The 26863-nt window shown below is 46.3% G+C and overlaps 1 protein-coding gene across 2 annotated transcripts in view; it reads right to left on the bottom strand.

Annotated features, from left to right (window-relative positions):
• The window catches only part of TARS3 (threonyl-tRNA synthetase 3), a gene marked incomplete at its 5' end in the record, with an annotated part of 52143 nt that extends 27026 nt beyond the window's left edge, over positions 1-25117 (bottom strand). Inside the window, 10 exons of one of the 2 annotated variants that reach the window (XM_079698955.1) lie at positions 4121-4219; positions 5030-5176; positions 6085-6163; positions 8845-8909; positions 10899-11016; positions 12581-12702; positions 16270-16393; positions 22863-23059; positions 23769-23831; positions 24815-25117. In XM_079698955.1, the coding sequence (XP_079555081.1) occupies positions 4121-4219; positions 5030-5176; positions 6085-6163; positions 8845-8909; positions 10899-11016; positions 12581-12702; positions 16270-16393; positions 22863-23059; positions 23769-23831; positions 24815-25117 (1317 nt within the window). Of the gene's footprint in view, positions 1-4120; positions 4220-5029; positions 5177-6084; positions 6164-8844; positions 8910-10898; positions 11017-12580; positions 12703-16269; positions 16394-22862; positions 23060-23768; positions 23832-24788 lie in introns of both variants that reach the window. The other variant, XM_079698954.1, reaches the window with a different exon arrangement.
• Positions 25118-26863: the final 1746 nt, after the last annotated feature.

Here is a 26863-nt window from a genome sequence, read left to right on the forward strand (position 1 = left end):
ATGAATCTCACACATTAAGTTGAACAAAAGAAGCCAGAAACACAATAGTGAATACTACAATTCCATGTTATGAAGTTTAAAACCAGGGGCAATTTATCTATGGTAACCAAAATCAGCACAGAGATGATCTCGGGGAGGGGAGGGGAGGCAGGTACAAACCGGGAAGAGACCCAAGAGGACACACGACAAGACGGAAGGTTCTTGGTCTTGATTTGAGTGTGGCTGGTAGATGTGCACACGTGAAATGCTTCAGATTTGTCCACTTTAATGAATGTAACTTATATTTCAATCAGTAGCCTCCCTCTGAATGCAGTAATATTGTTAGGGAACCGTTGACCAAAACGGCCCGCCTTGGCCAGGCACTATGATAACGGCCTGCCTGTGTTGTCTCACAGCAGGAGGTCCTGATAAAGAACATGGTGCTGCCACCGAAAACTAACAGGGAGAATTCGGGAGGGGCTAAAAGGAGAAGGGAGGCGACGTCAGCCCATAATATGTCCTGCCAACCTCCCAGAAACCCTTGTGTTGGAATCCATCTTGGCTGAGAGATGCGTATGCCACCAGGAAGGACCCTGAGTCACCAAATATGGGCCAAGCAAGATGATTGGCCAGAGACAACCTGAAACTAACCCCATCACCATGAAACCCGAGACTCGAGCCACGTGGAGAGCAGTCCTCCTGGGGTCCCTTACCTTACTGCTCTCTTCCCCGGGCGCCCCTTCCCAATAAAGTCTCCTGCTTTGTCAGCACATGTGTCTCCTAAGACAATTCATTTCCAAGTGTTAGCCAAGAGCCTGCTCTTGGGCTCTGGAAGGGGTTCCCCTTCCTGCAACAACATAAGGGACCTAATGCAAGAACCACCCCGATGAGCCTAACACTTGGAACCATGAAAGATAAGTTTTAATCAGCAGTTTTAAGCTACTCAGTTTCAGGATGGTTTTCTAGGCTGCGATAGAACAGACAACCAGGACAGAATGTGCACTGGCCATGGGTGCTGCTGCACCAGTAACCCTAAAACAGGGGGCTGTGGCTTTAGGGCCAAGTGGTGGGCAGAGCTAGAAGGGCCTTAAAGAAACTGTCTGTGACGAGCTGAACACTAATAGGGAGGAAAATGTTACTGGAAGTTGAAGAAAAGAGGAGCCTTGTTAGGTGGTGCCAGGGGTCTGGTAACCCTGTCACCCCAGGTAACACGGAAAACAGAAAGAGTCCCCAAAGAACTCACAGACTTAGCTGGGGGTGTCCGGGCAGAATGTGGAAAGGGACAGCCGACTTCTAACTGCCTGTGACAAAATACAAGAAGACAGAAACTAGAGAGAGCACTATTACGTTTCTGAGACAAATTTAGAGGAAATACAAAGGTGGCAGGACCTACCAGATTCAAAAATAAAACTTTCTCACCCTCAGACCCTCTCAGCAAAAGAGTCACAAGACTCTTGAGGACAAAAGTAAAATCTTAAGGGTGCGGCTGTCTGCCCTTTGCAAAGACCTCGGAATGAGCTGAGTACCCAATGGGGCTTTAAGAGTCTTAGGACTGCGCTCTGTACACTCAGTTAAAGATGAGGCTTTTACATTTTTAAGTGTCATCTCCCAGCAGCCTCCCAGGCAGCCCTGGGTAGGGAAGAATCTGTCCCAGAGAGAGACGCAGGGATGGCTTTTATCTAAGCGTTGATTATAAACACTGTATGTAAAAGTGCCCCCCACACTCTTAAAGGAACTGTACTAGCTGGGATTGAAAGGGACAGAGACAGCATGAGAAGAAATGAGGTCTCTGGACCCCAAGCTTCACAGAAGGAATCAGGCTGGGGACACTGAGAAAGCTGCTCAGAGGTCCACACAGGCAGGGAGGCTGACTCGGAACCAGGGCCCAGAGGGAAGAGAACTGAGTCCTGAATAACAAGCGTTTTCTGACCTTGGAGCAGGGAAGACAGGTGGGAATCAGGGTTTCGACAGATCACCGACCCCAGCACCTCCTTCTGCGCCCATCCCTTCCTGAGTGGCAATGTCCCCGGCCTCCTACTCCTCCATCATCATTTTATAATGTGGCGGGGTGGGGGGAGTACGGTGGCCCACAGGTAACCTGCCTCTTTAGTCCACAGGTCTTACACTGACGGGAACTCTACCTGAGGGGCTACACCTGAGAAGCCTCCTCTGCACCGAGATGAGTTACTAGCTTCTGCGCTGATGTGGTAACCAGAGGAGACTCGGCAACCTTTCACTCAGCACTCAAAACACATTCAAAGGGCAGAGCTGATTATCCTCCAGCCTTTGGGGGCTGAAGACATAAAGAGCCACCAGACGCTCAGCTGGAAGCCCTGGGGGCCAGGCCCCGGACACAAGGGCAGCCTGTGTCCCATCCAAACGCAAGCCCAGCCTTGACTGAGCTCAGTCTCTGCACTGAGGGCTTCTTCTTCCATCTAGGCGATGGGTAACTGCTCAAGTGGGAGAAAACATTACCCGGAGCCTCTGCAGGTATGTTTACATACAATATCCAGCATAGAATAGAAAATGATCAGCTGTGGAAAGAGGCAAGACTGCATACCAGGAAACCAGGAGAAGGCAAAGTCTCTGAGAGGTTTTTCTTTTTTGCATGGAAAGGCCGATTTCCTCAGACACGGATATCTGGGGGTTCAGAGTTCTTCACCTCATCTGTGTCTGCCAACCATTGCCCTTCGAAGCCTCAGAGACCCCCGTCCTTCCCACCAATGCCCTTACCTCAGCGGAAGAGACCACTGGGCTTACGTATGTAAATGACTGTACAGTACTGCAACCCATACGATCAGGCCTTGGGCCTGATCATCAGCCATGTCTGTCTTGCATCTATAAAAGATAAAAGATTCTTTTAAGGCCACCATAGAGGCATCCTGTTTCTTCTCCACACATTCCACCTCCAACCCAGGGAGTTCAAGGTGCTAGGGGCTGTGCTGATTTTCCAGCAAAGACAGCACACCCCAAACAGCAGCTGTGATGGCCATTACCACCTGGTGAAGTCTGACACCCTTCAAAGACTCTTCAGGTCTTACCTCCCTGCTCTCTGATCTCCTCCCATGGCTAAGCAGTGGCCAATCCCTGTGGAAGGCATGCAGCCCACAGAAGTCAGCCTCCAGGCGCACAGCCGAGAAGAGAAGGAAGGAAAGCGAGTCAGAGAGTAACCAGTACAGGCCGCGTACCTTCTCAGGAAGGCACTGTGGAAGGTGGTCCGCCCAACGAGAGGGACAAGCAAGGAAGAGGAAGACATGGGTCAGGGGAGAGGGGACTCAGCACAGGAAAGACAGGAGGGGAGTAGCCAGGGCAATGACGAAAAGAAGTCCTAAGACATCAGTTGTCAAGAATCTTAGCAGCAAGTCAATTCTGGAGGGAGAGGACCAGATTTGAAGAAAAAAAATTGACTTAGAGATTTTACCTGAATCAGCAGAATACACTGCAAGGAGTTTCAGAGTTTTGATAGAAAGTTGAGGATGAATTAGTGATGGGCACATAGAAAACTGAGGAAATGAACGTTTTAGGTAATTATTCATTACAGGAAAGACACAGAAAGTACAGAAAGGAGAAGTAATCCTAGTAGTCTGCCTGGGTCACCTCTGAACAACATCTACATAGTCCTAATGAAGACTTTCTACTCTATGAACTTGTCCTATTGTACAAGTAGCTATTTTACAAAATTGTTTTTTCACTCTTTGCTCTGGAGCTGCCAAATCACCCAGGAGTCACATAATAAACAATGGCGGGAGGCACCAGTGGTCCAGGGATCACATCCTGAGAAGCAATGATACTTCACAGTTTAGCATTCTGTGCCACACAGAACCCTTCCTCCTTCCTTCTCTCAGGGGGAGTTCCACACTTGGTCTGAAGTTTATCTTAGTATCCTACGTGCTCTAGAAACTTACATGGACAAGAGGTACATTTAATGAAGTCCAAGGATAAATGTAAATATTTAGGGAAAATACAAATTGTTTCAAGTTTTTAGTTGAAGGCACAATGTGGCATTTCTCTTTGAGGTTCAAAATTCTTAGTATTATTAAAATAAAATTAATGGAAATGCTTGGCCATTTTATGATGAGAGAAAATAGTAAAATGTAAAATGGAGTTGAATAAGTATAGAATATTTTAAAAATTAACTTACTCGTATGAAATCCATAAGTGTATTATAAATGAAGGCTCCTCTGGGAAGAAAGAAACAGCTTCCAGGACTCAGATCATGGAAGAAGAAAAGTTCTTGTTCCTAGATTAAAACAATAATTGCATTTCATTTTCACTGTCGTTGCATAACATTTACTATATACAAATGATACACTAGGAATAAAACATATACTCAGTTATTTCCGATTCTAATATTGACATTCCAAAGTCCCTCAATACTGTACTTGAATCTATCTACATGTAACAGCACATGCAAAATTACAACTCATATTTATGGTTACTTAGCTTTGAACTTGGCTTTTATTTCACCTAGTATTTACTGCTGATTTCCTCCTCGGCACCTTGGAGTATGGATCTCATGGGGAGAAATGGCTGGAGGTGGGCTCTGAGTGACGTGACATCAGCATGACCGTCATGCTGAGAGCCCACCCTGGCGGCCACCACCACCCAGTGTCCGTCCTCATGCCACCTTGCACGCTACCCAGCAGAGCCGAAGACATGGAGCTCCACAGCGAGTGCCTGGCCTGTCATGTAATGGCTCCTATATGGCAGGACTGAGAGTTAAACCCAGGTCTGCCTTCTTGCAGATCTTCTTTGTTTCTGCTCTGCTTCCCAAATACAAAGTATATTATCAAGTATAGACAATTTTTTAAAAAAGGTTATTTTTATATCATGATAAAAATGAAAGGTGCAATTGTTTAAATCTAATAAAAAATACAAGGAAAGAGGTTAGAAGACGTTGGGGTAGGAGCGTGAAAGAACTCAGCAGCAAACCATGAGCACCAGCAAAACAGAAGACAGGAGAGGAGGAGAAGAAGAAATGTTAGTTTTAAGACACCCTAGTTCTGAGAAACGGTTGCAGGCCAGCTCAGCTGCGCTCAGCGCGGCGCACCTTCCCAATCCTCCTGTGATCCTGGGTCTTGGCCTCCTCCTGCAGCTTCTCCCAGGCTGTCATCATCTGGTCATCAGGAAAGGATATCCCGTAGACCCTCTGCAGCGTTTCCATTTCAGGGTTACCCTCCCAATATGTTGAGGAATTCTAAACATCAGATGAGATTTGGGTAAACACACCAAACCCTTGGTTACCAATAAAACGGCTCTGAAATATGTACAGCTGGTTCATACCAGGGGCCTGAGCTACCGTGGACTTTGGTATCAGCTGGGTATCCTGGAACCACTGCCCCGTGGATGCCAAGGGATGACTGTACACAATTCCTCACCCTAACATCAGCATAGCTTACTTAAAGATGAGTTTTTGTAGACTTGGAATCTTAAATTGTTTCTAACTAAACCTTCCCAGCCCAAATTATACCATTAATCAGTAAATTATGTAGTCAGTCTGCTGTGGATTCTAGGGATGAAAAGTGAGAAAGAAAGTGTGGAAATGAGGGAAGGCCAAGCACCAAGTGCATCACCCAGGAGAGGGCAGTGGAGGAAGAGGTGTGGGGACATGAAGGCCAGCCTTGCTGACTGTCATCACCCTTCTTCCACCTGTGAGAAAACCAAGGCCTGGGAAGGGCAGGACGGTGATGTCAGTCTCAGGCCTTTTGATTCCAGAACGTGTTTTCTGCATCATACCACTCTATCCCTTTTTTTTCTCGTTTTCCTACAGTACGTTATTCTCACATGCAGATAAACATTCTTGTTCACATTAGGGCAATTCAAGAAAACAATAGTATGCAGAACAATATTTTAATATAGATGAAAAAGAAATGCACTGTAACACTTATAGTAAGGTTAAATGATAAATAATTAAAGGCTACATATAATGCTCTAATTACCAAAATTCTAAAAAATTATATCATTTTTAGAAGCCCGTATAAAAATCAAATATGAATGTAGTGTTTCTAAGAGGCATGGTGTTCAGGTTATAAAAGATATTACTGAACTACTGTCTTATCTAGTTCATCTTAAGTTTACTATATTAAGAAAAAAATCAATCCTTACCTTGAAAATTTTTATCGCTTTAATTTTTCCAGTGTGTCTTACATGGGGGCCTTTACAAAGGTCAACTAGTGGACCACACCTGTAATGAAATATTTAAAACATGCCCAGGCACAGTTATAGCTTTGGGACTATTCATTAGAAACCATGTTCTATGTTTTGGGGCAATGTTTAATTTAGGAACAACTTAATTTAAACTAATTTTTAATTTAAGGAGCAGGAAAGAGGCGATTCACCTAGTCTCAGATCCCAGCCTTCCCTCCTTGGCTCACATTCAAAAGCCACAGAATCCTTGGAAAGAAACTGTGAAGACAGAGAGACCACTTTTCACTGTCACACCCTAAGGCTCCTAAAAACCTTCACTGTCTTAAAATCAGATAACCATTTTCCTGCTCTACACTAATTTTCAAAACCAAAATTATATGACAGTTATAAAAAATGTGGATATTTTACATTAAAAATAAACTTCACCAAACCCACAGAACGCACAACACCAACAGTGAAGCATGCTATAAGCATCAGTGTAGATGGATTGTAACTCATTTCCCACCTCTGGTGGGTAATCTTGACTACGGGGAAGTTGTGCATATATGGGGGCAAGGGTGTATGGGAACTCTGCATCTTCTTCTAAATTTTGCTGCGAACCTAAACGGCTCTAAAAAATAAAGTCTACTTAAAAAGTAAATAAATTCAAGGGCTTTTGTTTGTTTTTAGGCCCTCTGATTTCATAACAAAATGTCTAATTGTCTCTTGGTTTAGAAAAACAGCATACCGACTTAACAATGTAAATCTCAGGCAAAGGTTTAGATCAGAGACGACACCGCTATTAAAGCACACGGGGCTGCAGCTGGGGACTCGCCTGCATCTATAATGAACAAGGGACCACCAAACCCTAACAAGCGCAGACTTTTCTCCAAGTACAGAAACATTAGCAGAGTTAAGATACCAATAATGTGGGTCTGAGGGAAGGTGACTTAACGTCAACCAATTTAAGGAAAATTTAGTAAAGAAAAAAAGTTGTTCCTTAACTATTCCAACCAATTTTAAGTATTTTTAAAGTTCATTGGTTAAAAAGTTAAAAATTACAATGAATACATAAAGGGGCTGGATTATTCACCAAAGTACAATGAAGCTTTAAACATGAAAACATCATTTCTCTGAATGACCAGGCTTTTATGTATTGTTCTCTGTCCAAGATGGAGGTTGTAAGTCAATGCTCAGAGAAATGGAAAAAAATGCCTGATTAGCATGAAAGACTTTAATAAGCTAATCTTTAAATAATTCCATAGAAAAAAAGCCATTTATTTTCAAAAAATTAAATACAAGCCATTCCAACTGACAGAATAAGCATCAATGTTGACCTAAGTTAAAAAAAAAAAACCCAAAATGTCAAGTATTAAAAGCCAGAAATTTAAAACTTAGCATACCTTTTCAATTTCTTCATTTATTTTTAAACTTTAAAATGATTATACTGACACTTATTTGTATTATAGGTAATAAATAACAAAATCTTATCAGGTCATTGGAGAGCAGCAAAAATAAGATAAGCATGGTATCCACCTTCAGCATAAAATGGCCATGTGTTCATATTATCATTTAAGAAATGCACTGTGGGGACTTCCCTGGTGGTGCAGTGGTTTACAATCCACCTGCCAATGCAGGGGACACGGGTTTGAGCCTTGGTCCGGGAAGATCCCACATGCCACGGAGCAACTAAGCCTGTGCACCACAACTACTGAGCCTGCCCTCTAGAGCCCATGAGCCACAACTACTGAGCTTGCGTGTCACAACTACTGAAGCCCAGGCGCCTAGAGCCCGTGCTCCGCAACAAGAGAAGCCACCGCAGTGAGAAGCCCACGCATGGCAACGAAGAGTAGCCCCTGCTCGCTGCAACTAGAGAAAGCCCACGTGCAGCAATGAAGACCCAACGCAGCCAAAAATAAATATATAAAATAAATAAATTTATTTTTTTTTTAAAAAGAAATGCACTGTGCACAGCTGTGCATAAAGGGGGTATAATTTTACTCACAGTACAATTAAGTCAGAGAACCACAGTACTTGAGTGTGGAAAGGAAGTTCCCTGTGGAGGATATTTATGGTCGTACTTATACAGGGACCAGGTCTTCTCCGATGGGACCGTGAAGGTCACAGGCAGCCAGAGAGCAGGACACACAGGAACAGAGACGAGCAGTACCCACAAGGCAGCTGAACAAGTGGCCAGTAAAAGGGGTTGGGAGCCTAATGCCCAGCAAAACTAAGTGGTTTGGGTAGGGGCTCCCGCTGGCCTCTGCTTCCCACCACTTCTTGTCTCACTGTGAGTCCAGCTGACACCTGGAGGGTTATGCTCTTGGACCCCAAGCAGTGGAGAGCGTCGTAAGAGGCAAAGAATCACTGCCTGAGGAGATGGCCCATGACAGCTCCCACCGCCTCTCAATAAGAATGTGGGAGGACAAACAGAATTCCTTTCCCTAACAGTCCCCCAAAATGTGAGGCCCTGAGAACACAGTCTTACCCACAGGAAGAAAGAGGCTGCTACAGCTAACATCCAGAAAACAGAATGTGGGTTTTTAGTACCATCCTGATAAATACAAATGAGAAAAAAACAATTCCCCTTTGGTGATAACATTTCAGAGTCCCCACTTACAGTAGTACTATATCAACCATGCAAATTTACAAACAGACCACCCACCAAAGACAGACTTGCTACTGTTAATGCCTTCAGATGTACCACTGAGCAGTTTTTAAAATTCACACACACTTTACCTGTAAACTGTGGTCGTTGGAGCATTAATCTTCTCCTTCAGGATGCGGCATTTAAATTTATTGTACTACAAAGAAAAATACATTTACATATTATCACACAAAATGTTTAAGTGGGAAAAAATGTTAACTTTTTTCAACACACACTGAATGGGCGTCTGCTATGTTCTAGGTGCTGAGACTGTGGGGATACAAAGAGCTGAGAGCCCAGAGCTGTGCCATGCAGGACGGGAGCCTACTGAGCATTTGAAATGCAACTGATCTGAAATGAGGTAAACCACAAGGGCAAAACACTGGATTTCAGAGGCATAATGTGAAAAGAAGAAAATAAAATAGCTCACTAATTACTTTTTATGTTGCTTACATGTTGAAGCAATATTTTTGATTTATTGGGTTAAATAAAATGTTATAAAGATTAATTTCATCTTTCTTTTACTTTTAAAAGGTGGCTACCAGAAAATTAAAGATGACATATGTGGCTCAGATTTGTGGATCCCATTATTGGACAGCACTGTTCTCGAATATTCCAATTTTAACTACATGAAGTAAATAAAATTCTGAGGACATGTAAAAATTAAAAAAGGGAACCCTCCTGCGCTGTTGGTGGGAATGTAAATTGATACAGCCACTATGGAGAACAGGATGGAGGTTCCTTAAGAAACTAAAAATAGAACTACCATATGACCCAGCAATCCCACTCCTGGGCAATATACCCAGAGAAAATCATAATTCAAAAAGATACATGTACCAAAATGTTCACTGCAGCACTATTTACAATAGCCAGGACATGGAAGCAACCTAAATGTCCATCAACAGATGAATGGATAAAGAAGATGTGGCACATATATACAATGGAATATTACTCAGCCATAAAAAGGAATGAAACTGAGTTATTTGTAGTGAGGTGGATGGACCTAGAATCTGTCATACAGAGTGAAGTCAGAAAGAGAAAAACAAATACTGTATGCTAACACTTACATATGGAATTTTAAAAAGCAGTACTGATGAACCTAGTGGCAGGACAAGAATAAAGGCACAGGTGTAGAGAATGGACTTGAGGGCACAGTGGGGGGCAGGGGGAAGCTGGGATGAAGTGAGAGAGTGACATGGACATATATACACTACCAAATGTAAAATGGATGGCTAGTGGGAAGCTGCTGCATAGCACAGGTAGATCAGCTCAGTGCTTTGTGATGACCTAGAGGAGTGAGATAGGGAGGGTGGGAGGGAGGCTCAAGAGGGAGGGGAGGGCTTCCCTGGTGGCGCAGTGGTTGAGCGTCCGCCTGCCGATGGAGGGGACACAGGTTCGTGCCCCAGTCTGGGAGGATCCCACATGCCGCAGAGCGGCTGGGCCCGTGAGTCATGGCCGCTGAGCCTGCGCGTCCGGAGCCTGTGCTCCGCAACGGGAGAGGCCACAAAAGTGAGAGGCCCGTGAACCGCAAAAAAAAAAAAAAAGAGGGAGGGGATATGGGGATATATGTATACATATAGTTGATTCACTTTGTTGAACAGTAAAAACTAACACAACATTGTAAAGCATTTTTACTCCAATAAAGATGTGAAAAAAAATTAGCAGAAAACCCCAAACGAAAGAGGAAAACCCAGAATTTTTTTTTTTTTTTTGCGGTACGTGGGCCTCTCACTGTTGTGGCCTCTCCCGTTGCAGAGCACAGGCTCCGGACGCGCAGCCTCAGCGGCCATGGCTCACGGGCCCAGCCGCTCCGCGGCATGTGAGATCTTCCCGGACCGGGGCACGAACCCGTGTCCCCTGCATCGGCAGGCAGACTCTCAACCACTGCGCCACCAGGGAAGCCCCCAGAATTTTGTTTGGTATTATACATATTGTTGAATTCAATAGCCGGAGTACTAACAACACTCAGAATTAATCAGATTTATAAAACACACATATGAAACTATTCACCCGGCCCTTCACCTACCTATGTCTGCATTAAAAATTCAACCAACCCGTTTGGAACAATTTAGTGAGCAGTGGCCAATTATTTGTTAAAACCAGTCGTCTGTATTAAATATTGTTCACATTCCTGGCACGAAATCACCTTAAACAGGTCCAGCAGGGCCTCCTTGCTGACTTCCAACCTTTCGAAAGGCTGCTGCTCTTTGATGATGGCCTTGCACGAGCTCTCCAGTGCTGGCAGCTCTGTGCTGGACACGGCCCTGCAGGGAAAAGCAGCGAGAATCAGCACAGATTGCTCAGACATGACCTTAGACCTGTGGCCTTTGTCACCAGCTGACTAGCCTTCTACATCGAGGAACGTGGTACTTTACTGTCCAGGACTTCAGAGGGTCAGTCATCCTTTCACAAGGCAGGTAACCCTACTTCTCAAAGAGAGAGACGGAGGCATCAGCTGATGAACTGCCCTCAGTTCTCTGAACAGCCCTGTTGGACACTCCCCAGCTGGACCGCAAGCTCCTCTGGGGCCTGATCATCTGGGCAGTCTTCCTCATTCTTCACACGTTTACGTTTTTGTTCAAAAGCGTAGTGTGGAGTGTGCGCCATGCCCCTGCCCTAGACCAGGAGATCTAGGCTGGGAGGAAGCTCTGAGAGTGTGAACTGCAGGTCAGCCGGCCTCCGCTGGGCAGCCCCGGCTCCTCTCAGGAACCCGTCTGTGCTCACACCCCTCCAGCCCTGTGGGCCACCTGCATTCCTCAAACAAGCCGCACACACCCCGACCCAGGGCTGTCCCACAGAGGCCTGGTACGTTCTTCCCCCACCAGCCTCAGAGCTCGCTCCCTCTCTCCCTCCGCTCCACCCCTGCTTCAAGGTCACTGAGCTCTCAGCTGACTGGCTGCCTGCTCAGGCCCCCACCTCCCCTTCACGGCCCTCACCACCTCATCACCTCCGACAGCAGACAGCTGCGTGTCTGTCTATGTCTGTCTCCCCCAGCCAGACTGCTGAGCTCACGAGGACAGGCTGATCTGTCCAGTGCAGAGTCAGCAGCACCAAGCCTGGAGCACACAGGAGGTGTCAACACATCCTGCGGAATGACTCCGGCGGGGGACTATGCTGGACAGGCTGGGAGCAGGAGCTGCAGAGTGCCAGGCGCTCAGTTAGGGAGGGGTCACTTTGGCAGCGTGGAGGTGGCAGATGGCCGGAAAATGTACCACGGTCGTCCAGGCAAGGACTCTGGGGGTCTATGTTAAGGCAGAAGGTGGGGGAGAACTACTTAGGGGATAAAACTGGCAGAACTGGATGGAGTGACTGGGGGGGTTAGGGGGTGGCAAGGAGCAGGGTGGGCTTGGGAGGACCCTCAGGTTTTGGTTTGAGAGCTGGTGGTTTCCTTAAGGGCGACGAGGGATATGGAGAAGGAGGTGGGCCGGGGCTGCGCCTGCTGCTCGTGATTTCAAGCACAGATCTACTTGAGGAACGTGAGGCCGCTGCGAACCAGCCCCTCTGGCACCAGCTGTGGGACATGTGTAGCTGCGGTGGACAGCGCCCTTGACCGTCACGGCGCAGAGCTGAACTATGTGCTCTCCAGGGATTAATCCTACAACTCTGGTTCAAATTAGTAGTTTGCCCTAGCCAAGTCTCAGGTCACATAAATAGCGTATCACATCCTTCTCAAGAAAAGAACACAATTTGAGAAGTTACCCTTGAATCTAAACTCATAAAAAATAATACTGTTCATAAATGGTGACCTAATCTATAATCACATTCTGCAATAGGTATTCAGTACACTAATGTGTAACCACTATAAATACATGCACTCAGAGGCGTTACCTGTCTTCGAGGAACATGTCGTAGTAGAACCCGCAGTCGGTGGGTGGCCCGCAGCACAGGAGGCCCCCGTAGTGGAGCTCCAGGGCTTCCCCGAGGACGTGGGCACTGGAGTGCCAGTACACCTGTGGGCAGGACAGCGGCCGTGGCCACGACCACGGGAAGCCATCAGGCAGACAAGAGGACAAGCGAGCACGTGGATACGGTGTAAGGGGACAGACACTGGGACATAAGGCAGCATCAATCTCTGGCGACTGCTGACGAGAGATGCTTCCTGAGCCCTCCCTGGAATCCCCGGCAGCTGGCTGCTTGGTTCTAACGTGCAGCTGCTGCTCTGTGTGGCACTGAAGCCCAGCTCCGAAACCACTTCCTTCTGTGCCTTGACCACCGAGCAGAGCAGCCGCCCAGAGCCGGTCCAGGACCAGCGGAGAGGAACGTCAGGGAGTGCCGGGCATGGGCCCCCTTCCTCCTCCTCCGGGCAGCCTCTCAGAGTCAGATTCGAGGCCACAGCGGCTGCTCATGACATCACTCACGTTAAAAAGATTCTGCGTCTACACAGCAGTCTTCACGCGCTGAATAGCACGTGGCTGTGGAAGTCTGAAAGATAACTCAAGACAGAGGGGTCACTGAGGACTGTCTGCTGGCTGCCGGGGTCCCCTGGGCAGGGTGTACATTAGTTAATTCACTGCAGTCCAAGGGCCAGTCATAAGCTCTACAAGTTCAGAAAGTTGATTGGGTTTTGAATTACCAAGGAATCAATGGTTTATGGATACATTAAAACTAACCAGTCACCAATTATCAATAAATATAGATGCCAAAGGAACAAGACAATCGAGTCCTCTGGCAGCACTTTCCTTAATTAAATAGGAAACAAACTGCAATTAGAAAGCTGTCTGAGATAATAAACCGGAATAGAGGGAGCTAGCTGGTTGAGCAGGCTCTGTGCAATCCTGACCCGCGGCACCAGGCCTAGAGGGTCAGTCCTTGGGGCAGAGCCCTCTGCTTGGGATGGTACAGGATGGCAGGCTGGCTGCCAGCGTCAGCCCAAGTACCTTCTTCGGTGCATTGTGCACACCTGGAAATTGCCTGAGCCAAACACTGTGTTAGGTGCTGGAGACACAAGAGAAAAAGAAATGCGAGCCGCTGGCCTCATGCAGTTTGCAGCCTAGTGGGGGAGAGGGCAGGCAACAAACCTCTAAGTGCATCATCGCAAGACGAGAAGCGTATTTAAAAGAAGATGAACAGAGCGCTGTAATTAAGAAACACGGCGGAGGCCCTGTATTCACAGCGTGGTTAGGGTTGGGGGGATGTACCACAAAGCAGCTTGAGGAAGGTTGACAGGTAAGAACAGGCCAGCAACCATGCAGGTCTTGGAGAGGGATTTGAGTTTTATTCTAATGCACTGGGATGTATTAAAAGGTTTTAAGCAGAAAAGAAATTATTGAATTTACATTTAAAACATAGTACATCACAGAACTAGCAGCTTGGGTTCCTACATATATCTGGTTTTGTTTACACCTCAGATAAGTACCTTGTTTACACCTCAGATAAGTACATATGCTTCCTGAGCATGACGTCCCAGCAGCACATTGCTGACTGCTCCTGGGACTTGGGCAGAGATTTAGAGCAGAACGAATACCCACATACATTCTCCTGCTGGACAGCATGCTTGCAAAAGGAAATATCTATTAGATATATTTTAAACTTGAAAGCTCTACCATTTTATAAAATGCTCCTTGTTTCTGGTGTACGTATTTTTATTTATTTATTTATTTATTTATTTATTTATTTATGGCTGTGTTGGGTCTTCGTTTCTGTGCGAGGGCTTTCTCTAGTTGTGGCAAGCGGGGGCCACTCTTCATCGCGGTGCGCGGGCCTCTCACTATCGCGGCCTCTCTTGCTGCGGAGCACAGGCTCCAGACACGCACGCTCAGTAGCTGTGGCTCACAGGCTCAGTTGCTCCGCGGCATGTGGGATCCTCCCAGAGCAGGGCTCGAACCCGCATCCCCCGCATTAGCAGGCAGACTCTCAACCACTGCGCCACCAGGGAAACCCTGGTGTACGTATTTATCAACTTTACATGAACATTCTTGTGGTCACTTTCAACATGAATTTACCTAGAGGGTGGGGACTATTTACTTTCCTATGTTACATCATGCACTAAATAGTCTTGTAAATAAAAGCATCTTTTAAAATAGAAGTGTAAGAGTTTGCTATACAGGGCTTCCCTGGTGGCGCAGTGGTTGAGAGTCCGCCTGCCGATGCAGGGGACACGGGTTCGTGCCCCTGTCCGGGAGGATCCCACATGCTGCGGAGCGGCTGGGCCTGTGAGCCATGGCCGCTGGGCCTGTGCATCTGGAGCCTGTGCTCCGCAACGGGAGAGGCCACAACAGTGAGAGGCCCGCATACCGAGAGTTTGCTATACAAAGGAGATGAATTTTTCTGTAAAGTAAAAAAGGCTTTACAAAATCATTAATTTTATCATCTTGTAGATCTGAGTTTTCTAGATTTGCTTTTCCAGGATTTCTTTTTCATGGATATGCATTAAATATTCATAAATGGGTTTATGTTCAAAATCTTAATATGTTCATAGTAACAGGAAAATAAAATCCAAGAACAACAAAAAAAAAGTCTCTGTTACTAAATTACACTAAAAGAAGCATCAAGAGCTTGGAAAAGTTACTGAAGCATCCTGAGCCTGTGTACTATTAACATGGTACCCGTGTGAAAAGGTAAATGCAGACTCAGGGAGATAACGTACACAAGGGGCTGGGTCTGGTGCCTGGCACGGAACATCCTCATTTTCTCAAACAACCACAAGTATTTCAGAAGTCCTGTAATGTGATACCAGGTGCCATGTTAGTATCAGGGTAGGCAGAGGGGTGGGCTGATGAGACACTCTAGAAACATTCCCCAAGATAATATGATAAATAAGTTTTCTCTTTCATGATGTCACTAAACACAGGGGGAAAGAACTCCAAAGAGGCCGACCCCTCCATGGAACATTAAGTTTGGCAGCTCCCCCGTCCCCCCACCCAAACACCTGACAGACTGAAAGCCTGCAGCAGCCCACTGTTAAAGAATCTGTTAAAGAACAGTGTCTGCAGGTCACCCAAGAGCCAGCTAGTGTGGGAGAGTGCTCAGGTCTTGGCAGGATCCCACCCTCAGGAGAGGGTGAAAACTAACTGCCGGGCCAGCTACTATGGCTGCTCCTACTTGGCTTCTCCGGAGGCTGACACCACCCGAAAGTGTCAAGTTGTTTATTTCCTTGCTCACTACCCCTCCCACCAGTGAACTCTGTAGCAGGAGCCTCTGCCGCCCCACAAGGTCTGGCACGTGTACCCAACAGCTTAGATGCTAGTCAGCTGACTGAGGGAATCAATAAATGTTCACAAGTTCTGAGGTGACAGCTGGCATATAGTTAGGTGACAGTTGTTTGGGTTAGATCTTAAGTGAGAAAAATGAAATAATATATATAAGCTATGTATCTCATTTATAAACTGCTCTTTCTGAATCACTTTTCAATATGGTGTTATTAATATTATATTTATTAAACACCAACATATGCATTTTAAACCTTTGAAGGCCACAAAACCCATCATTCTCGACTTTAGTATGTGGCTTCATAATTACATAATGTAATTGACAACATAAATAGCCAAAGTATGGTGGGTTGGTCTTTAAACACTTACAGCTTGGGCTTCCTTGTCCTCAAACATGAGCAGCTCTAGGGTAGAGTCCCCTTCCAGCGGACGGTCCAGGTCCCACAGCTCCCCATTCACTTTGGCTATCACCGTGCTTTCTGCCAACTCCTGACTGGTGAGAGAACAGTCACATGGGGGTTAACGCATCACAGGCTAAAACAAAAGATGAAAATGATTTCCAGGGTTTCTTTCTATAGTGGGAAGTACAAACATAAACTAATAGGATAGATTTTTTAAAATTTTGTAACACTTATTTTAAGTACAAAAGTAATAAGATACGTTCACTGTAAAAACTCAGAAAACAGAGAATGCACAGAATAAAATAAAAATCACATAAATCTCACCACCCAGATATCATCACTCATATAACATTCTGGCACATGTTTTTCCAGTCTTTATCTATACCCGCCCCTCCTTCACACACCACACACACACAGGCACACACCCCCATCATAAAAAAACATAGTTGTCTACATAATTTTCTTTACAACCATGCCATCAGACAGACTCCCAGAACATTCTGGAAGGACCACACTGATTAAGGAAGCCTCCTCCTGCACACCACTGCAGACATCCGTGCACAGGCGGCTTTGTTCTTTGGTGACTTTTCTGGGAATAGGCCTTTGGAAGTAAAATTGTTAGGTCAAAGAGCATGTGCCTCTAAAGGACTCCTGATAAATATTGTCTGAATGTACCACTTCCACGCACCCCGATTTTTTCAAACTTTGCCAATGTGATGTTGGAAATGGTTGTTTTAATTTGATTTATTGGATTATAAATGTTTACTGGCCAGTTTACTTTTATGAACTGTCCATGTCCTTTGCCTATTTTCTATGAGGTGTTGATCCTTTTCCTTTGTGTGTGTGGGTGTGTGTATGTCTCTTCATTAACATTTATTGTTTGAAAATTACTGACAAAAATAACATGCTAAGAGGAGACCTAGAAAGCACAGAAAAGCACAAAGAAAAAAAATCACCCTCTGGACTTCCCCGACGGTCTAGTGGTTATGACTTCGTGCTTCCAACGCAGGGGGCACAGGTTCGATCCCTGGTTGGGGAACTAAGATCCTACGTGCGCGGCCAAAAAAAAAATTCACCCTCAATCCAGTCACCCAGAAATTGCTGTTAACATTTGCTGTCCGTCTTTCCACTTTTTTGGATAAATACATACACCAATGTAAAAATTTTAATATTATTACTCTTTATGTTATATGATAACCTACTTTTTAAACTTAACAATAAACCATGACATTTTCCCGAACAGCAAACAGACTTGTAAAACATGCTATTTGACAGCTGCAGTAGAACTAAGACTTGCTTAATGAACCCACTACTGCTGGGATTTGGGTTATTTCTTTGTGGGTTTTGGTTCTTCTTGTTTTATTTTGACAATGACAAATAAAGCTGCAATGGACATTCTTGAACATACATCTCAGTTCCTGATTATTTTGTCAGGAAAAATTCTAGAAGTAAAACTACTGAGTTAAGGGATAAGCACTTTTAATGACTTTAATTGGACTATATTACCAAATTTTCCTATCAGGAAAGGGTCCCCAAATACCTTTCTCTGTGCTCTCACCTTCAGGAGTACAAAATTGTGTCATCTTGACAATGTGACGTTTTCATTTGCATTTCTGTGAGTAACTTGAGCAGGGGCACAGCACTGTGGTTAACAGCACACACTCTAGGGTCAGGCCAACCTGGGGTTAAACACTGGACAATTTACTCAGCTTTTCAAAGCCTCGGTTTCCTCATCAGCAAGATGGGAATTACAGGATCTTCCTCATATATTTATCCTAAGGATTAAATAAGGTGTACGCATAATAAGAACTTAATACACATTCAGTATTGTTATCAGTGGAGTAGAATTTTATCTTCACCTTTGCTGCCATGCCAGGCTGCTAAGGGCTCCTCAAGCCCATTCTCTCTGTCCTCTACGATCAGTTCCTGGCCATCCTTGCAGCAGGAGGTAGCCACGTGGCTTAGGTGGAGGCAGAAGCGGTGTCCAGCACTGCCATATCTCAGCCTTAACACTATGCAGGGCACCTGTCCATCCAGCCCTCTGTAGATGGAGCACACATGCTAGGACCTTTGAACCATATGGACAAGGGAACACTGTACCAGACCACCCAACAGCCAGATGGAAGGAATTTAGGTCCCCAAATAAACGTATGGAGAAGCACTGCTTGCCAGCCTGGACCCCGCACCCCCAGACTGCTGTCAGAGAGGCTCTGACAGCCTGTGTCTTAACACAGAAATAAGGGCCTGCAAGTGAGTAACAAAAACAAATCATCCGGCATTGGCTTAGCGGATGTGCCGTGGGTTACAAAGAAAGAGGTACTCAGACGTGGAAAGCCAATAACCCTGTTACAGCATAACAAAGTGCCTCCTAAGACCTGCAGGCAAATAATGTGCTTACGATGCCTGTAGCACACGAGTAAACGGTTATACAAAGGCAAACGCTGGGATACACTGGGTAACTCTTAACAAAATACTACCAGGCCAAGATAAGCTCAGACGGTATTTGTCCCCTTACGAGGGAGGCTCTCTCCGCACGCGGCCTGTAAGCCGAACTGACTGGGAGGTCAGAAGTGTGAGGCTGTGCAAGATGCAAAAACAATTTTCTGTCCCAAAGAGGAGGAGGAACAGGCACTGACAGCCCTTCTCAAAGGCCACACAGAGACAGACAACACAGGCTGGTCCAGCTACAAGGATCAGAGTAAGGGAGCCGCCTGTCCCCAACCTCCGGTTTTGTCTGATCTTGGCCCATTTAACTGAGGGAGAGAGGAACAAGCAAAAGGCAAAGGCCAGGGAATAAAAGGGTGAGAAGTCTCTGTCTAGGAGAAATCTTCAGTATGGTTACTTTCATGGGAAACTGACTAGAAGCTTCTAGTTAGAAGCCTACTATGGTTAACTGCTTGAGGGAATTGTTTTGCCAAACAAACTATAAGCCCAGCTTACAAGTACCCGTGACTGATTCTCACAGGAGCCCTGAGCTCCACGCGTGCACCAGCCAGAGCCGCACCAGCAAACCTCGCAGCCTCCACGATGAACAACTGCCCGCACTTCAGATGTGGCAAGTGAGGGCGACAGACAACGACAAGCCCTCCAAATTGCAAAATCAGGGCCGACAGAGGGCGGTGGACAAGAGAGCTGCTCCCAGAGGACAAAGGGTGGCCAGATGGTTTGACCCGAGCCCCACCCACGGCCAGGCTGCAGACAAGATCTGGGGGCTCCTGAGCACCACTGTCTGCCGCATCACTCCTCTTTTTTCCAAATGACAGTTTAATCGTGACTGTGTTTATCCCACCACCATATACACGTGGCGTGGGCAGCCTCGTCTACCAGTTTACTTGCTGCTAGAGCACGAGCAGCCAGGCGATGAGGGTGTTGTGTGCTTCACCTGAAAATCCTGGGCTTTCTGCTGCCAGGGCCTGCAGTCGTCTCGCCGGGAGAGTGAGGGAGTGTGGGGGATGACACACGGCAGACGCTCACAGGTGTCTGGAGGTCCCAGCGGCATGCCGCGGCAGATGCTGTCCCCAAGACCATCCTTCCTCTCTCCTGTGGTGAGAGTGCCTGGGCTGGACACGTGGCCAGCCAGCAGGAGCTACGTTTCCATTCTCTTACAGGCGGCGTGGCTGCGTGACTAAGCGTGAGCTAACAGGCTGTAGGTGGGAATTAAAACGTGCTGCTCCAGGGTCTTGGCCTCAAAGCACCCTTGCTCTCCAGCCGCTCTTCCCCTGCCTGCAAGCAGGTCCATGGGTGTGACCCAGCCTCCACCCCTAGACGTGAACAAACCGTACCTAAGGGGACGGCAGAGCGACAAGATGTGGGGATCTTGGGTCCATGAAGGACTGCCTAGACCAGAGACGCCCACCAGCCTGGCCACCACGAGTCTGTCAGGGGAGAATGTGGCGTCTGCCTTATTTAAGCCATGATCTCTAGGGGCTCTTTCCTGCAGCAGTTTAGTCAGAAGCCCCTGGGGGGCTCCTGGAAACACAGATGACTAACTGATTCAGGAAGTGTGGGATGGGACCTGAGAATCTGCTCTTCCATCAAGTTCCCAGTTGATGCTAATGCTGCTGGTTTGGGGACCACATTCCAAGAACTACTCTTCAATGAACTACTATGAACTGTCCTTTGCTCATTTTTTCTGCTGGGGTATTTCCTTGGGATAAATGGCTATGTATAGAATGACTGGATCCAAGGGTTGGGGTTTGCACATTTAAGAAAGAGACTGCGCCTCTGCATCCACCCTCCAGCAGTGCCATTTCCCCAAAATCATATCAATATTAACCATTATTCATAAATCTTTGACAGACCAATAGATAATACACAATTACTTTAATTTGCATCTCTAAGTTTATCTTTTCCTCCTTTTTATGCATCATTTTTATGCATAGCCATTTTTCCTAAGTGTTTTTGACTCTGTCCGTCTTTTCCTTAATGATTTGTACCTTACACGTTACACTTAGGAAGGCCAACACTCCCTCAGAGCAGGGAAAATCATCCATGCAATCAAGTCTCAGTTAAACCAAGGGAACAGTCAGTATAATTTAATAAAACTATTATTTTTAAGTTTATTTTTATAACCATACACCTTGCTGCACCCTTACTTATTTTAATAGTTTTTCAGTTAATACTCTTCTCTAATTCACTTTTTTAGTCTCCTCCTTGTTTAATTGTTCTTTTTCTAACTGCCTGAGTTGAATTCTTAGTCATTTCATTTTTTTTATTCAATAATAAAAGCCTTCAACACTATAAATCTGTTCCTGATCACCACTCAGATGTATTACATAGATTTTGAAATATATTCTCTTCGTTAGAAGTATTTTCTAAGAATACTCCTTTTTTACTCTTTTTATTTCTGAAAATACTTGTTTTTATTTCTTTTCACCTGAGTATTTTGAAGTTTTTTAAATTTCCTAGTTTTGTTTTGTCTTGTTGTCATTTAATGCTTACTGAGTTCACAATGGATTGCACTTTGCTCACAGAATGCTAACTGTGTGATTCTGTATTTTATTAAGATTCTGAGGAACCGAAAGCACGACCACAGGTGCCAAGAGAGAAGGCACCATCTGGGCCACAGCACAGAGATCAGGGAGTAGCCACGAAGCCTACCTTACAGTGTTATTATTCGGACCATATAATCTTAATTTTGGGCTATTTGATCAAAAACTGAGAAAGGCATGTTAAAGTCTGCCACTCTTGACTTCCTATAATCTTGTATTTCTGATTTGATGATACGTTATATAACTCATAAAGGTGCGTGACAAATTGGGAATTACACTGTTCTTCTATTTTAAAAATAAGCCTCAGTCTCCCATTCAATGATTCTGTCTAATGATTTAGACAGCCCTAAATTCTGCTGTCTGATGGTAACACTAAGACCACTGCTTTCTTCTTATCAGGTTTGCCTGATACAGCTTCGCCCATGCTTTAGTTTTGGACAATTTTACTTTTTAGACACTCCTGCAACCCCTCTGTCATTAAACTCGAGGGTGGTTTTAAACTGGTACTTGTGGGAATGTAAGTCACTGACTGTACAATGAGAACACGTCCTATAATGAAATGACCTTGTTTCCCAAGCTTGGACAGTCTCTTCAGTGCAGGACGGCTCAGACTTCCATCTGCCAACATGCAAATGACTCTCCATGAGGAAACATAAACTTATTTTTGCCTCAAAGCCCATTCCCAGCACATCTATTCCTCTCTCCTGGAAAGCACAGGAACAGGTTGGGAGGGGCCTTTAGGGTGTATGATATAATAGGATGAAAAATACAAACTTAACCATATTTTTCAAAGGAAATCTGAAGATCTTAATTGTTGAAAAGTTTGGTTTTTAAATAATAAGTTTATTTACATGGCAGTTTTGAGCTATAGCTTCCAAAGAATTTTATTTAATGCCGGGAATTAACATTAGCCAAAACAACACAACTTCACTGAAGTATCTAATTTCTAGGAAGGTCAAAGCTTCCAGGGCTGATCATAGCTCTAACACATACATCTTCAATCTATAATTAATGGGCCTTTTTGTACATTTCTAGAGTTGCTTTCATTTTCAGAGTATCTCTCATATATAGTATTTTATTTAATCTTTACAATCTCATAAGGTAAACGATAAAAGTATTATTATTTCCACTTAAGATATAAGAAAACAGGCTTGGAAAGCTTGAGGGATCTGCCCGCATTGGTCCAAAGACCCACCCACAGTTATTTACTAGTGGAACAATGGCTTGGAGTCAAGCCCAACAAAAGACCTGTAAAATCTCATGAAAATAACTTGATGATGAACCGGGTCAATGTACTGTCACCTGTCAAGGATTATTCATTTTTTCTCTACTATATATTTTAATTAGAACTCTAAAAGTTGGACCCTTGAAAGAGAAGGAGATTGTGTTCTGATATTCAATTACTTATTAAATGGCCACTTTAGAAGCCAAGAGGTAAATAATTACCTAATTACATTTAATTTATTCAACTGAGTAAGAAAAGAATATTTTAGCAGTCCTTAAGAACACATTTTCACCAAGCTCTGGCCCAACACTCAGTACTGATTATCTGCTCCACACTACGGTTTACCTAATTTCAGCAGCCACTTGGTAAGGTGTTGTTTTCCAAGCTTCCCCTTCCACTGTTTTCCCATCAGCCACTCTTACTGTGATCACATTGCTTGTATTCCCCTTTTTTTCATAAATGGCAAGTAAGAGCTGATGATCTTTCTTCAGTATTTCAAAAAGCTTCAATCTTTCCTTCACAAAATTTGGTGGATTCTTCACCTGAAAACCATTAGAATACAGGAGGGTTAACAGACACAGTCCACTTTTTTCTAACTGCTCAGTTCTAAATAAGCCCCACCCCTTCTCAGCAGGCTCAGGTCACAGCCCCCACCAGCCCCTATGGCTCTGCTTTCACTCTCACCCCCTGAAGACTCCCCTCCCAGGGTCTAACTCCCTCCTAGCTCTCAGGGTCCTGCGCAAAGCCCTCCTCTTCCAACTACCACACCCACTGGCATGGCCCTTCTCCACAGGTTGAACATGCTCGTGCACAGAGCCACACAACTTAGCCCTTATTGATAACACCATCTGACTACGTTCTCTAGTTGTTTCTCCCGTTTGTCTGAACTCCTCAACCTGATGGATCCCTGAGGCCAAGCATAATCCTCCCCTGCTCCTACCAAATGTTGATGTGCCTGATCAATTCTGGTTGTTTTAATGATTTATATTTAAAAAGCAAAGAAGCTGGTTTCCTTAACACAAAAGAAGAGCTCTGCTTTCTCAACTTAAGGAGCCCTTTACAGCTGTGGGGCTGGCTCACCTCTAAGTTAAGACATCTTGTATCTAAGGCTAACAAAATTTTAAACACACTCCTGTGGCCCAAGCTGTAATTTACAGCAACTGTTTTAATTAAAAACCCTGGGCAATTAACTACATAAGCATATTTAAATTATAGGTAGTATTTTATATTATTTCCACAGCAATGACTTACCTCACTGTCAGGCCCGCTTTCCTTCTTTTTAATGTCCTTTCCTTGGCTCTGACTAGGAGGAGGCTGAGAAATAAAGGGAAATAATAAACAACTCATCCCAATGACAACAAAGAGCAACATATCTGAAGCCCGAAGCAGGGGAGGGACAGGCCAGCAGGCAGCACGCGTCCCATGTTTAGAGGCTCACGGCTGGGGCTCTCCTGACCATTACCTACAACCCTCAACAGGAAAGCCGTTTTCTGGGGTTCAGTCCTTCCTGAATGTGCACTTTCACACATTCTTGCTAAGTACACTTAATATATTTTGCTCTTTAAAGTTTCTCCCCCCTAAATTTTAAACAAATAATGTCCCTGGATTAATGGTTGCATAGCTGCTCCCAGAGACTTGAAATGCACTGTTTGAGGAAGGTGTTGCCCAGGAGCACCACAGTCCGCTGGTACAAAGTCTGAGAACACCCACGGTCTGAGAAGGCCTTCAGAACTTAGAAATGCATTACGTTAAAAGAAGGTAAGTGAACCAAAACATTAAAATACGCTATTAACTGACAATATTAAATACGCAAATCTCAAGACAGACCTCCAAAACAAGGCAACAACTAAACACCCCAAACCACCTGTCATAAACAGTTCAGACCAGCCATTCACCAGGGGGAAGGGAAGTGTTTCTACATGGAGCTGTTGGTCTTCCTGCCCAAGGAAAGAAGTGTGAGTTTTAAACACTGCAGCATTTTTTTCAAAGACAGGAAAATGCTATTTCTACCACTGAAGAAAATGTGCGGCGAGCAATTTAGGGGAAGAGCTGAGACATTACAGCGTTAGGTCAGCCTGGCGATTGCTGGAAACGCAGAGGCCCCGGCGTGTCCAGCCTGTCGCGGGTTCCCGGCCCGAGTGAGAGCGCGGGGCAGGGGGCCGGGAGGGCAGGCCCCGCCCCGCCCCCGCCCCCGCCCCCGCAGCCGCACCTGCCGCCGCGCGCACCCCCACCTGCCGCCCCAGGGCTCTCAGCGCACCAGCTCCGCCGCACCCTGCGGACAGGCCCCCGCCCGGTACCTGCGCGCCGGCGGCCGCGCGCCCGGCCCCCTGCCGCTGCGCGCTCTCCCGCCGCGCCTGGTAGCTCAGCTCCTCCGCGAGGCACAGCCGCAGGCGGTACAGGCGATGGCGCAGCTCGCGGTTCTCGGCCCGCAGCTGCGCCACCTCGCGCGTGAGGCACGGCCCCTCGGCCTGGCAGCGGTCGGGCGCGTTCAGCTGCTCGTCCCTCAGGCGGTGGACCTCCGTCCACAGCCAGCGGATGTCCTCCTCCTGCCGCGCCAGGCGCGACGCCACGGCATCCGCCGCCAGGGCTTCGGCCGCCATGGCGTCCGCCTCACCTCACACAGGTACCGGCGCCCCGTGGGATACAGTCGCCAGCTAAGGGGCGCACTGCGGTGTGGGGGCGGGGGCCGACGCTATATAAATGGCGGGGCGGGGGGAACGAGGCGACGGGGCGAGGCGGGGCTGGCTGTGCAGTGCAGAGGCGGGACGATAGGAGCTGAGGAGGGCGGAGATATGGGGCGGGGCGATGGGGAGGGGTGGGGCCGGCTGTACACTGCAGAGGCTGGGTTATTGGAACTGTAGAGGGCGGGGCAAAGGTGAGGGGTGAGGCTGGCTGTGCACTGCATGGTCAGGGCTGTAGGAACGGGGTGGGGGGGCGGGGGGGGCTGGTGGACCCAAGTTGGACATGCTTGGGGGCTGGGGGGCCAAAACAGGCAGAGTGACCTGGAGAGTGGAGTGGGCCCTAAACAGGCTCACTGTGCCTTCAAAGCTACGAGTATGTCACCAAAATGCATGTTGTCCAAAACCATCTCCCTTCCCAGAATGGCTCCTGTTTTCCCTCTCGTGAATCCTGGCAGTTACCATTCTTTTAACTTGCCACCAGGTTCTAAAAACTGGCCACTGAGAATTGACCTTCTTTGGCCTCATGCCAAGGCAGCCCAAATGCAAAGGTTGCTGCATTAGGGCATGCAGATCGCTACAAAAATTTAAATCTGATGGCAAGAAATTGCTAGTTCCTCGAGGGTAGGGCAAATGCCACATAGGTCTTTGTATCCCTTATAACCATAAGCACACACCTTCCCGTAGTAGGAATACAAGTTGGTTTTTATTAACATTCTTAGGGCTTAGAATGTAGCAAACCTTGTTCTAAATTCTTTACACAGATATTAACTCCTTTAATACTTATGGCGAGAGACACTATTGTTATAGCCGTTTATTTTATTTTATTTTTTTTTTTTATTTTTTTTTGCGGTATGCGGGCCTCTCACTGTTGTGGCCTCTCCCGTTGCGGAGCACAGGCTCCGGACGCGCAGGCTCAGCGGCCATGGGTCACAGGCCCAGCCGCTCCGCGGCATGTGGGATCTTCCCAGACCGGGGCACGAACCCGTGTCCCCTGCATCGGCAGGCGGACTCTCAACCACTGCGCCACCAGGGAAGCCCTATAGCCGTTTATAGGTGGAGAAACTGAAGCACAGAGAGGCTAAGTGTTCAAGGTCACACCACCTCTGCATGGCACATCTGAGGTTCAAGCTTCGACTATCCGAGGCATGTTCATGTGCTGAGCACTAGGCTGCCTTTCGACCACGGTAAAGTTTAACTGAACAGGTAGCCTGAGGAGATACAGGCCATGAATGTCATCGTGGTTCCAAAATGAGAGAGCTTAGTTTGGACTGGTGCAGTTGGGAAGGGAGCAGACGCTCTGGAAAAGAAAGGTTGGCAGGTGTTAGGAAGGAGGAGAGGTGGATGAATGCCTTTGTAGGAGGTGAGGGGGCGAGCTGATTGGAGTCACACACAGCTCCCAGGAGGAGGTTCCATAAGTATGACACTAATACCAGTGCGTCTTTGTTATTCCCTCCCCTGACCAGCTTCTGGACGGAGTTACACAGACTCACAGGCTCCACAGCCTTCCCACTCTCTTCCCCACGTCCCCCCATCTGATTTCTGCTCCTCCTGTTCTGGCGTGACCTACGCACTGTCAAATACCGTGGCCTTTGTAATTTGTCTCTCTTAGGCTCCATCGCCCACCCCTAAGAAACCGCTGATCTGCTTTCTGTCACTATAGGTTAG

The sequence above is a fragment of the Hyperoodon ampullatus genome (genome assembly GCF_949752795.1).
Source record: "Hyperoodon ampullatus genome assembly, chromosome: 3".
Classification (NCBI taxonomy): domain Eukaryota; kingdom Metazoa; phylum Chordata; class Mammalia; order Artiodactyla; family Ziphiidae; genus Hyperoodon; species Hyperoodon ampullatus.